Here is a 13,447-nt window from a genome sequence, read left to right on the forward strand (position 1 = left end):
CGGAGGATGCGCTGCGGGCGCCCGGGGTGAGGAGGTGCCTCTTCCTTCCCCTAGCTCCAGGTAGGACCCTGAGCAGCGGCTGAGCCCCTTCACCCGTGGGTGTGCCCTCGGAACCCCGTCTCCGACTTTCCCAAACTCTCCGACGGCCGCGGTGGGTGGGGAGAGGGAGAGGAGAGGGGGCTGCAGGTGTGACCCCGCTCGGAAGACCGGGATCAAAATCCAGCCCTCCCTGTCCGGGGATGTCCCCAGCAGTGCGTGGCCTCACAGTGGGCTCCGGACTGCGATGTCCATCCCCTGGTAACACGGGTATCGTGGTAATTGACACCACGGCAGACTGATTTGGGGGTGAGAACGCCGCAACGAGTAATCTCGTTTGCCCGACTTATCGGGTGTTTTACACGGGGGAACATTTTGGCAGCCCCACATGAAGACCAGGATCAGATAGGACAAAGCCAGGGCAGCGTTCTCCTCGCTGTCCTGCTGGGAGCTTGGATAAAATGCTGAAAAAAGAAGACCAACGAAGCACAGGTAAATAATTAAAAAAGCAGCCACCGCACCTGATCCCGCAAACATTTCTGTGTGTAATCAGCACTTTTAAAGCCAAGTAGTTATTGACAAGGGATTTGGCAGCATCAGGGCCCCGCTGTTGGATTTGGGTTCCTTTGCTTTCTGCCTGAGCCCCACAAGCCAAACGAGGAGCTGGACGCTGTCCCTCCCGGGTAACATCTGCCACGGGACAGCGAGGGGAGTTCGGATGCCTGTCCTGGGCTCTCTCTGCCCAGAGTGGAAACTCCCTGAAGCCCAGGAAGATTTTTCCTCCCGAAGTACCAGACTTGCTGCTTTCACAGACACGAATGCAAAGAGTTAGTTCAACTATTGGAGGAGCATAAAGTTCCAAACACCAAAAAACGACTGTGCCAAGAGGCAGCATGAAGCCAAAGGGCAAAGCACAAGCACCAGGCTCACCTGCTCCAAGTGCTCCCCCAGCTTAAAATAGAGGAGGAAAAACATCTGCAAGGTAACATCCTGACAGGTCCTTATCCTACAGTGATATCATCAGGACTGAGCGGCACTCAAAGATTTAGGAGTAATACTGGAATATCTTTATTGGTAATTTTTCCCATTTTGAATGGGTTTTTTTTGGTACAATCTGCATAATTATCACTTCAGTGCTATTTTACTTCTTCCTTCATGTATCTTGAGACTGTTTCCAAGGGAGAAGAGCAAGATCTTCATTCTATCTGAAATACCATTTTCAGTTTTATTTCTCTTTTGCATTAAGATGATAAAAAACAACAAGCAGTACTACTTGTAAATGAGGGTGCAATCAATAATTTGCTTTGGGGGCATAGAATTTTTGAAGAATGGTGCTTCTGTAACTCAGAGAACTGGACTTTTGGAGTCCTGGCAGTGGCCACAAGAGCCCGAGGAAGAAAGTTCCTCATTGCTTTGTTTATGAAGATAAGAAGAACGTGAGCTGGATTTTGTTCCTGTTCAGCACAATGAAGAACACGGGTTAACACAGGGTCAGGTTCCTCTGGTTCATCCCATTGTGGACAGCTGCTTATCTGTGCTGAGATCTGATGTTTGGAATGTAGCAAGTAGGGTGAAATTGCTGATCCATGAGGCCATCCTGAAGTTAAATATGCCCATTAGCATCAGTGGTTGAAGGAGAGTGGAGGCACTGTAGGAGTAGAGGGAGCATTAGAAGAAGAGTCTATTAGCACTGGAGAGAAACCCAGAAAGGGATGGTTGAAGGGACGGTTGACTCACCAGGTGAAGGGAGGACAGTGATAGGAGGAGAAGGCTTTTAGGCTGAATGTTTGGGAAGAAACCAAAATGAAAGAGCAAGGAGGGAGAGACCCAGGGCGCTGCTATTTTCCCTGCCTGTGAGAGAGGATGCCCTTGGCTGGCTGGCTGCCAGCTGTGTTTCCATCACCAGTGGAAGTGGATTAAATCAAAAGTGTCCAAATATGCTCCTAAAAAGGCCACAGAGCACCTGCAGTGGGGGTTGGACTGTACTGGGTGTCCTGTGCCGTGTCCCTGCATTGATGGTCCGAGCTCTGCAACAGGATGCCTCCAGTCCCCACTGCAGCATCTTTCTCCATCCTGGAAGAAGGATCTGGTCTTACTAAGTACCCAAACTGAACGTTTTTGTGGGTGTTTTAGGGCCAGGACTCATCTGGAGAATTTTGCAGGTGGCTTGGAAAAGCAAACTGATATTTTAAAATAGAAGCGAGCTTCCTTAGCTTGGCTAAAGTCCCTGGGAATACATTTCTTTTTGACTCCTCAGCTGCAGCACTTCTTTCCTGCAACATTACCAGAGGAGCTGCACCTCCTGCCAAACTTTTTGCTGGTTTTGAGTGCAAAATCACATTTTGGTCTGAGGATGCTTTTTTGGCTTTTCCAAACAGATGTTATGAGCAAGCGCTCGTGGCTGGGTGGATGAGATCAAGGTGCATTAAGAGCTAATGGCTCTTGATGATTTTTTTTTAATAAAGAGGAAGATGTATCCTCTGCTTCAAAAGAATCCTGTGCCACAAAGGCTTCTCTCTGGCCATGATCTTTATTCTCCTTTAGGCATCTGGGTAGGGACAGAGGCAGAACCCAAAGCCACCTGGTCTGGGCCATTGCAACTATTTTTATAATGGAGATCTCCACACCCGAGGTGACACTTCTTTATCTGCCACTTTTCTGGGTGGATGTGGCCCACAAATGTTTGTTCTTTCCTTTGCAAAAATTAAGATGGAGCTATTAAATGGGTGAGTGTTGCCTGCAAAACTCCTCCTGTGCCTGTGCTCTGCCTCTGGGAGAGTGGCTGTGTTTAGGTTGTGTTTATACAATCTGCTGGGACTGTGGTTAACCACCAGTAAATCACCCTCTGTGGTACAGAAAATAGGATTCAGAGGAAGAAATGGTGCAAATCTGCCTCTACAGGGGTGAGTTTAAGGAGTTATTCTGGGTCAGGTGGTTCTTCTGAAATTGTCTCATAGCTCAGTGGGGCATGGAAGTGAAACTTGCAGGCGCTCTTACTTAGTTACTGAATTTTAACCAATTTATAATTTAAAGTTTCTCTATTTTTTTTTGATCATGGTTTTTCTTTGATTGCTGTGAAAAATCTTTCTTTGCTTATTATAACTGTGCCAGTGTTGGCCAGGCTCTTAAGAATACAGCAAATATCTGTATACATCATATAATTTATACATTTCACTTGTATTGGCTTATATTAAGCTAGAATGTAACATCTCACTCTTTATATTTTTTTTCTCTAGAAAATTAATAACATCACTTTTTTTTTACTGTACATATTTTTTTTTCTTTTAATTATTTTTAATTCTTTCCTTATTAAAACCTGAAGTGGTAAATAAAAACCAGCCCAATGTTTTTACAAAGAAAATTCAATCTGTTGTTGGAGTCACAGGGTCAATCAGCTAAATGGGTATTAGTAACATAATGACAGAACATAAGCCAGGCAACATAGAAGGATTTGCAAATCCATAACAGTAATGCTCCTTCTCTATCTGTTGTCTAATTGATGGCTTAGGGACTCCTGCTCTGGGTCTGTGACAGAGTCACTCCCTGGCCATAAAACATTTTGGCCTTTCTGGAGAGCCAGAGGCTAATTTTAAGCATGGAAAGCTTAAAATAAAACCCCAGCCCTCAGAGCCCCTCTCGCTGTGCACATCCCCTCAGCTGGGAACAACTGGGAAAGCCAAGCCCCCACCACAGCAGCCCTGAAGAAAAAATGAGAGAAAAACCAGAGAAAAACCAAAGAGACAAAAATAATCAGGACAAAAAAGAAAGGAAGAAAAAAAGGGAGAGGATTTAAATAATGAGCCCAGAAACTCAGTGCTGAAGTGATAGAAACTGGTGTGTGTGGAGAAGAGGAACAGAGCCTTGCTCTGTCTTGCTGCTGGACTGACAAGGAGACACCATCCTGATAGCAGAGGCTGGTGAGACATATCGGAGGGAAAAAGGTTCAGTAAGGGCAGCACAAAAAGTTTTTCCCTTGCCCTGCACTTTTTTTGGGTTTCCACCCTTTTCCCCTGCCAGTTTGGGCGAGCACACTGTTAATACATGTTGCCCTAAGCCCCTCCCTTTGAAAAGTAGCATTTTAAAGTGCCAAGAGGGAGGCATTCAGCCTCATCACCTTGGTGGCTGCTCATGTGCAGCTCTTCCAGCTGGAAAAGTCACCCCTGGCTTGGGAGGCTCCACAGGGCACAGGGCAGGAGCCAGCCCAAGTTCCTGGGGGATGCCTGTCCCCATGAAACCCTCTATTTCAAGCAGAGGTTCACCACCCCTGGTTTTGGCAGCCCTGTGTGGTAGCTGGGCAGGTGCTGCTGTTCCTGACAAGGAAGGTGCCAGGCCATGTCCTGCTCCAGGAGGGGAGGGACACCAAAAAACTGCTGAGCCAGAGAGCCCTGGCCATCCCTCCCTGCCTTCTGAGCTTGAGCTGCAGGGGACACCAGGCTGCCCATGTGTGTTCCCATAAAAACGGTGACCCAGCTGCTGCTGAACCCATTGCATTGCCAGAGATGTCATTTTGGAGAGCTCCAAACCGGCCCCTGCTTCTCTGAAACACTTGCATTTCGGAAAAAAATAAATGTCCTGCTGTTCTTGACATTTTCTTATTATCTATGTGCGCTTAATCCTTCTCTGTGTCATGCTGAGCTTATGAAAAAGCAATTTAGGGGCTTTATTCCAAGGAAAAGCGGGAGTTAGCAGCTATTGCTAGTCCTTATACCAGGGCACATGTTACAGTCAGTGACTGGGAAAGGAAAATGGGAATAAGGCTGCTGACTTTAACTGTGCAGGATTTGAGGTTGTAGCTCCTGGTCACACTCTTAAAAGCCATGCCTCTGATTTTGGGGCTGCAGCTGTTTGAGTCTCTTTACAAAGTGAGGACTCTTGCAGGTGGTGCAAAGCACTTTGATCATTTGTGGTTTGGGATTTTCCCTGGCTGATGTGTGTGACCTCAGTGCAAAGACAGCATCAACCATCCCCTGGACCCAGTGGCCCAACTGGAGCTTTGCCCCAGAAAAGTTAAGAAAAGTTTGCTTCTTTAAATTGATATTTTGAACCTGTTCCTCAGGGAGACTGCAGACCTACTTCCCTCTCTCTGCCTCAGGCCCGACTGCTTTTCCTGAACTATATGGCTCATAGCCCTGATCTCTTGGTGCTGTTCAGATAATTACACTCATTAACAGACCTAAAGGAGACATCAGGTTAATTTTGATGGAGTAATTGGGCTCTGTCACAGGAGTTACCATGGCCTGAACTCTGGGGAACATGAAGGGATTCCACCAGGGTCAGTGGTGTGAGCAGAGAGACCCTAAAGCCAACCTGCTGCCCGTGGCAGGATGCAGGAGGGAGTTTGTGGAAATAGGGACTTGTAGAGAGTGCTGTGGTGTGGGATTTGGATCCCAGACCTTGGCCACCTTCTTCATCGGGTCACAGTGAAAAATACCATAGAGAACAAACATTTTCAGCTCCCCTGAAGCTGCTGAATAGACCTTGAAGTCTAACTGGCAAAAAACCCCCAAAACAAAACAATGTGAAAGTGTGCCCAGAGGATGATAAAACATGTCTGGGACCAGTGGGGAAACAGATAAAGAGGCCTCCAGTGGGTTTTTGGCAAATTATGTAAAAAGAAGCAACAGAAGGAAAGTTAGAAAAGTTTATTCCTGCCAATTTTGGTGTCATTTCTGGTGAACCTACACGGGACAAGTGCCTGGTCTCCTGTGAAGCCTGGGGGGGTCTCTGGATTTTTCATCCTGGCACTGTAATTTTTCAGCAGAAAATCACAGATTCCCCCCGATTCGTTTGGGACACAGGTAGGATCCCATTGTGACATTAAGGCATTCTTTTGGGTTTGGGAATCCTGACCATATAAAATGTCTGAAAATTGGTATTTTGGAATTGGGTACTTTAGAATTTAATATCTTGAAGTTGGGTTATTTTGATATTTTGAAGCTTGATGTTCTGATGTTTTGAAATGGAATTATTTTAGTGCTTTGGAACTTGGTATGCAAATATTTTGAAACTGGGTTACTTTAGTGTTTTGGAACTTAGTATTTTAATGTTTTAAATATGAGTTACTTTGGTATTTTAGAACTTAGCCCTCTGGTATTTTAAAACAGAGATTTTGAAACCTGGTTTTCTAATATTTTGGCGGAACAGCTACCAGCATTTAGATTGTCAAGGAAAAAAGAAAGTTTAAGACTTAGCTGTAAAGTCCTGTGCATAGAGGACTGAAAAGGCTGGCTGCAGGCATAGATAAGAGAGAAGTAAAGATAAAACGTTTGGGAGGAAAGTAAAAGTTGCCTGGCTCCTATTTTCATAAGACAACCCTCAGATGATATTAGAATAAAACTACAGAAAAGACAAGAAATGGACAGTTTTAATACAGGTAAACTACTTGATGTTGTAAGAGCAGTATATCAAAATGTGCAAATCAAACAAAAAAGAAAAAAAATAGGTAAAACCTAAACCAAAAATGATAGCAGTTCTAAAAGAAAACAGTAAAAAATTCTTGTCCCCAGGGAGGAGCCTTGAAACAGGGGAAGGGGTTCAGTTCCTCAGCCTTCATTAGGAAGATTGGGAACAAATCAATGCACATTTCATAAAAAACATAGATACTGGAGGCAGGAGGATCCTCAGGTAAAACCCAGGACTCCTCCAAACCCTCTCATGGCAATAGCAGAACCTCTGGTAACAGCCACACTAAGAAATGAAAAACTGGAATTTTTAGTAGGCACAGGAACCAAATACTCATTATTAAATACCCTGCAAGGTAATAAGTGATGCCTCCATCACAATTGTTGGTGCCACAGGAACTTGTGAACTGTGCCCCTTTTTCAAACCAGTTAAGTTCAAAGCAGGAAAACTATAAATAACCCATCAATTTTGTACCTGCCTAACTCTCTGAAACAGTTATTAAGGAAAAACTTACTGGGAAAATTGAATGCACAAATCAAGTTTCAGGAAGGAGACTTTCAGATTAAAATCCCGGTGTCTAAATATGTGGAAACTTCAATTTTTATATTACAGGAACTGACTTTCCAATCTGAGCCTATTCCAAAGGAAATGAAGGATGAAGTAATCCCCATTGTGTGGGCCAGGGACATCCCTGGAAAATCAAAAAGAGCAGAACCTGTGAGAATCAAACTAAAATCAGACCCAGGCCTGGTCATATAAACCCAACAGCTTTTAAAGTCAACACACTGAAAAGGCTCATTACCTATTCATTAACAAATTTTTAAGGTCCAGGTTGTTGGTGAACTCCAATTTTGCCAGCCAAAAATGTTAATACTAAAGATTATCAGTTAGTACAAAACTTAAGAGCAGTTAATAAAAATGCTAACTAACCCAAAACACTCGTAACCACACTGAAAAAAAAGGAAACAAACAAATAAATAAATTTGGAATGGTTCACTGTAATAGATTTAAAGGAATTTCAGATTACAGGCGCACCCTTTGTACGGACTTTTTAAACTGCCCATAAAGACTTTATTATATGGCCTGATGATGCTTGGGCTGCTTTTAAATGACTTCAAAAGCACTAATGAGGCCTCCAGCTTTGGACTTCCCAGATCCTGGGAAATCTTTTGAATTATTCCCTTATGCCAAGGATGGCCCAGCTGATTGTGAGCAGTCACAGCTATGGAGCTGTGGAGTCAGGTATTAAACCAGAATATAGTTCAAAAATTTGTCAGTTATTTGAGGCATTATATTCTAAATTTCACCCTGGTGGATAGGCAGTCACCCCTATGGCCAAGTAATAGCTCTTGAGAAAATAAAGCTGTGATAGAGGCTATCAAATGTAGTAGCTCTCCTGGAGATTATTGGCAAATTGACTTTACAGGACTTCCATGCAAAGAGAACTGTAACTATCTTCTAGTCTTAGTGGATCCCTTTTCTGGGTGGCCTGAAGAATTTCCCTGCTGCACCAACCTGGCAAAAGAAACAGTGAAAATATTGCTAAATCAAATATTTCCGTGCTTTGGAGCTCCTCTAGGAATGTCATCAGACAGAGAGTCTCATTTTATAGCAGGAGCAGTGGGGCAAGTTAAAAAAAAAAAAAAAAGCGCGTATTTTTACCCTGTCTCACCCGAGCCACAAGCCAGTGGAAAGGTGAAAAGAATGAATTATGCTATTAAACTTAAATTATTATCCCCAACCAGAACAAAATTGAGGAAAAAGAATGAATAACCTGGTAACTAAAGTGTTGCTCATGTGTGTAAGATGTATCTTAATAGTCCACCAAAATCTTTGTTTGCCAAAAACACCTTTAGAGTTTCATGAAAATTCCTATGAAAATTTAAAGCAGCTAAAATATTCAATGTAACTAATTGCTGGATAGAATGTTGGAAGGAATGAGGCTCTACAGAACCACATGGCCTTACGGAAAAATGTGCTATTACAGGACAAGAATGCTGCACTTACATCAGGGATGAGTTTGAAGCGCAGCAGATGAAAATCGATAGAAAAAGCAATTGAAGAGTGGCCAAAAAAAGAAAAGTCTTTGATGAGATTGGCTTAATTCATGGCTACCAAATTGGAGAGCCATGTGCAGTCATTTGTAACCATTGCAGTGTGTTTGCTTGCTTGTATTCAATGCTAGAGTTGTTGTAACACTTTGTGCTGAAAAATGAAGTACTGAGACTTGTCTAAAAGAGACAGTCTCAAGAAAAAAGGGGATATTTAATAAATAACAAAGAGAATAAAAAAATTCAACTCCCCTTAAGTTGATGGGAGAGAGCAGAGTCTTTTTTTAGGTGCTCATTTCAGGTGGGTGTGAGAGGCAGGTGCAACTCCCACATTGTTTGGTGCCAGCATTCCATGCAAGCCACGTTTGGATCTGCAGAGACCCAGGAAGTGCCAGTCAGTTTAAGAAAAGTCTCTAGGACATGAAACAGGCAATTTTTTGGTAATGCCCTTCATAAAATATTTTGCAGTTGGAACAACAGGAGATGGAAAAAGCTTTGAGATAATTAAAACCTGTGATTTCTGACTGAGATCACAGAGAAAAGTCACGTATAACATCATGCAAAAGGACTTGATATAAAACCAGAAAGATTTGCTTTGATGCAAAATGGGGATGGGATGGGGGCTCAGCATCCCAGGGGTGAGGAGACAATACCAGGGTGATTTAATCCCCTGGTACAGAAACTTCAGTGCTCCAAGGAGCTGCCCTGCCTCTGCTAATACAAATGGTTTTAGTGTTCAGAATTCTCCCTGTTCACCTGCAAACGAGAATTGAATGGATGGTTTTTGAAGAACAATGGCTTTGGCAAGAGGAAGCAGCTTGTGTCTCTGTCACCCCTCTCCCAGTAAATGCAAGGTCAGATGGGGCTTGGAGCAACCTGGGATAGTGGAAGGTGTCCCTGCCCATGGCAGGGAGGTGGAACTGGATGATCTTTAAGATCCTTTCCAACCCAAACATTCCATGATTCCAGGTTACACATGGATGGATTACACAGCTGGGGAGGCAGAGACAGCTGAGACACCAAACTGGGGACGCCCAAGGTGCTACTGGTGTGATCTGGGCCTCGCTCCCCACCCCCTTTCACAAATACCTCAGTGAGTAATGGCAAATGTTCCACGTGAGGGAAAAAGAGCTCCACTCCTCCAGCTCAGGAGGGCAGATTCCAGACAGCCCCAACTTTGCCTTTTGATGATCAAGCTGATAACAAAAGCTGGTCAGAACCAAAGGAGACTTTGCTCTGGGGTAGTGGGCGCTTCGTATCAAGACACTGCCTATCCCTTGATCCCTGCACAGGGCCCTGCTGGGAAAGGATGCATGGACATGTGTGCCTCTTGCTAAACTTATAAAATATGGTTAAACCTTGCATGCATTTACAAACATTTGCATTGCCCAGCTGTGAGGGTTTGTGTGTTTATGTGTGTGCACGAGCTGTGCTCCTTCACGCATCGGCTGAATCAGGAAGACAGTGTGGCTCTGGAAAGGCAGAATGGTAAAGGTGGGAGGCTGCTCTCCCAGCTGTCCAAAACAAGGACCTCTTAAAGTTTTTTTAGATCTGTTACCAGTGCTGGAAAGAAAAGTAAACAATGGTCATGTTATATCAGTCTGATTCTACTGGAATCTTGTAAAATGGTTGTTGTGTGTTAGGGCATCTTGCACTTGGATATTTGTGAAAAGGTTTTAATGGGTTTAATACAAAATTGGTCTCAGTTTTTAAATTAATTCAGTGTTTCGTTTGTATGTGTTCTGGAATTTCTGTGACAGAGAAATATCAGGCAGGTACTGTTCCTGGTGACAGGAATAAACCTCTTGTATATCTCCATTGTCAACCTCAAAACACCCTCCTGTCCTGAAAACACAATTCAGGATATTCATGTGCTTCCTCCCAGGCCACTGAAGAATGTTAAAACAGATGTAGAGCAGATTTTTGTATAACCTTTTGTATATATATATATATATATATATGTGAATGTATAATCTCACACAATTTTACGTATGCATTTAACTAAAGCGGTTTTAAAGTTAATTACAGGACGACTCAGAACTGTACATACAAGAAAACATCCTTATCTATTTAAGGATAAAGTTAATTTAAATATAAGTGCCAGAAGAAATGTGAACTTCTGAAATATTTTCAAAATTCATCAGTGAATCATTGCAAAAAAGCATTTCACTGTGGGGGGAATGCCAGTAAACCAAGACTCCAGTTCTACTTGTTCCATGATTTTAAGAATCACTGAAGTTAATGGGAACATTCTTATGGGTAAAATGAACTGGATTTGGTTCCAGGAACACCTGGCTGGACATTCAAATGAACTTAAATCCTGCAATGTAAAACCTTTGATCGCCTGGAAAGGGGAATTTGAGCAAAAGGAAGGCACTAATCTGACTTGGGGGAGTCTACACAGAACATTCCTGGTCAGAAGGCAAAGATCAAATTCCCAAGAACGCTGCAGCTCTGGGCATGGTTAACTTGGTTTGCTGTGTTTTTAGCTGGGGAGCCAGATACAACTCTTTGTTAAGAAGGGGGAAAGTGGAAGGAGATGCATTTTCCCCCCTGATAAAAATTGCCTCATCCTAGTGCTCTAAAATAGTAGTTGGTGGGTCTGTGGCTTACTGGAATGAGCAACCCGAGCCTTAAACTCCTCTCACCGGGTTAATTAATGGAGATGTGTAACATTTTGGCACGGTAAGGTTTTTGGGCTTGCTTTGATAATTTTTCTCTCACTCAAAATTTCTATTAGATTTATAGGCAGTTGTGCAGCTCATTAATCTGCTACAAGTTTAAATGAGTGAACATTGTTGTTGTTGTTCGGATCTCTCTCACTCAAAAAGGAGAGGGGAATAGGATAACCCCCTTCTTACCTCAGCATGTCCTAGTGAGTCAAACTCAGCACTCAAACTCTGCACAAGCTGAAACATCCAAATAATGTGACCCACTGCTGTTTTGGTTTTTTTCTTGTCTTCAGAGCAGCTGACCCAACTTCAAAAATGTGACGCATGGCCCCTGCAGCAAAAGGATCAGGAGCAGTTTCTGGGTTGGTGCAAGAGCCCCACAGGACACAAAGGTGATGAAGATGAGAGGAACCTGGCTGGGTGTGCCCGTTGGACACCTGCTGGCTCTGGGACACAGGCACAAATGGAGAAACATGGTATTTAAAAAAAACCCCCAAACCCCCATCATTGTTATTCTCTGCCCTGTGATGTGGGCACATAATCTGCTCCTTCTCTGGCCCTGGTGGGTCTAAACTTGGTTTGTAGGGTGCTGAAAATGGGGAGCAGGTTTGAAGCATCAGCCTGGGTAACGTGGTGTCAGTGGGCACGCTTGTGTGGATGTCTGAGGACACAGTGGCTTGGAGGGCAGATTCAAGTTAAGCCCAAGTGTGAATCTGCCAGCAGAACATCTCGTGGGGGTGGCAGGAGGAGAAATGTGGGTGAGTGCCCTCAAACAGGCAGCTTTCAGTTAGAGCTGACCTGGCTTTAAATCCCTGTGCAGGGAGTTGGGAGCACAGCACTGAGAGGAAGCAGGGATTATTTTTATGGATGTGCTGTTCCTTCTTGTTCCTTTCAGATGGATTTCAGAAAGTTCAGGCTGTTTGTCTGCCTGGTCGGGCTCAGCAGTGCCAGCTTCTGGGTTTTGTACAGCTGGCCCGAGTTCTGCGTGTTCTGTGAGAATAGCCAGGGTTACATATTCCCCACAGAGACTTTCAGGAGGCTCGAAGGGAACTTCTCTCTGCTCCCGGATGTTGACTGCCACAAGAGCCCTCCTTTCCTTGTCCTGCTCGTGGCGTCCTCCTTCCAGCAGGTGGATGCCAGGATGGCCATCCGGCACACCTGGGGCAAGGAGAGGACAGTGGCTGGGAAGAGCCTGGTGACGTTTTTCCTCCTGGGAAGCCCTGTGGATCCCAGCCAGCAGGCTAGCATCGCTGAAGAGAGCCGGAGGTACAGAGACATCATCCAGAAGAACTTTACAGACACCTATTACAACCTGACCCTGAAGACCATGATGGGAATGGAGTGGATTCACCGGTTTTGTTCCCAGTCCGGCTTCGTGATGAAAACCGACACAGACGTGTTTGTCAACGTTTTTTACCTCACTGAGCTGCTTCTGAGGAAAAAGAAGACTGCTGGGTTCTTCACAGGCTTTTTAAAACTGCACGAGTACCCCATAAGGACAAGAGGGAGTAAGTGGTATGTGAGTAGGAAGGAGTATCCAGGAACGACCTACCCACCCTTTTGTTCCGGGACTGGATATGTTTTATCCAGTGACGTAGCCAGTCAGATCTACAACATTTCTGAGAGCGTTCCATTCATTAAACTGGAGGATGTGTTCATAGGGCTGTGCCTTGCCAAATTGAAAATTCAGCTGGAGGAGCTTCACTCGGAGCAGACGTTTTTCCCGGAGAGGATCAGGTTCTCTGTCCCTCGCTTTAAGAAAATCGTGACGTGCCATGAAATAAAACCATCCGAGCAGCTGAGCTACTGGAATCGCCTGGTGGCAGGAAATCAAGGAGGAGTGCTCTAGCACCTACCCTGCTCCACTTAACAAACTGAAATTCTCTGCTTTTACAGGGCTGCTCCCAACTCCAGCAAACTCCCAACTAACTCCAGCTCCATCTCGTTAAAAGACTTTTTAAATGGTCATTTTAATCACAGAATCAGAGAATTGCTAAGGTTGGAGAAGACCTCCAAGATCATTGAGTCAAACCTTTGACCTAACACCACCTTGTCAACTAAGCCAGAGCCCTGAGTGCCACATCCAGTCATTCCTTGAACACCTCCCAGGGCAGCCCCTTCCAGTGCTTAACCACCCTCTCTGTGAAAAAATTCCCTATTTCTGTCCAAGAATGTGCAAACCTCTTTCTCTCCCCTTCACTCCCACCTCCGTGCATCCCTGCTCTACCCAAGTTATAATTATGATTAAGTTTTGTTTTCCGAAACATTCAGGCCTGCTAACCTGCC

The 13,447-nt window shown here is 44.3% G+C and overlaps 1 protein-coding gene across 3 annotated transcripts in view; it reads left to right on the forward strand.

Annotated features, from left to right (window-relative positions):
* The window catches only part of B3GALT5 (beta-1,3-galactosyltransferase 5), a 28,774-nt gene extending 15,591 nt beyond the window's left edge, over positions 1–13,183 (forward strand). The window contains exons 1-4 of one of the 3 annotated variants that reach the window (XM_017736336.1): positions 23–60; positions 9,459–9,582; positions 11,455–11,637; positions 12,057–13,183. In XM_017736336.1, coding sequence (XP_017591825.1) covers positions 11,557–11,637; positions 12,057–13,010 — 1,035 coding nt within the window. In that variant the 5' untranslated portion in view covers positions 23–60; positions 9,459–9,582; positions 11,455–11,556 and the 3' untranslated portion in view covers positions 13,011–13,183. Of the gene's footprint in view, positions 61–9,458; positions 9,583–11,454; positions 11,638–12,056 lie in introns of all 3 variants that reach the window. The other 2 variants (XM_008635311.2, XM_017736337.1) reach the window with 2 other exon arrangements.
* The last annotated feature ends 264 nt before the right edge of the window (positions 13,184–13,447 follow it).

The sequence above is a fragment of the Corvus brachyrhynchos genome, unplaced genomic scaffold (genome assembly GCF_000691975.1).
Source record: "Corvus brachyrhynchos isolate BGI_N302 unplaced genomic scaffold, ASM69197v1 scaffold434, whole genome shotgun sequence".
NCBI classification, from domain to species: domain Eukaryota; kingdom Metazoa; phylum Chordata; class Aves; order Passeriformes; family Corvidae; genus Corvus; species Corvus brachyrhynchos.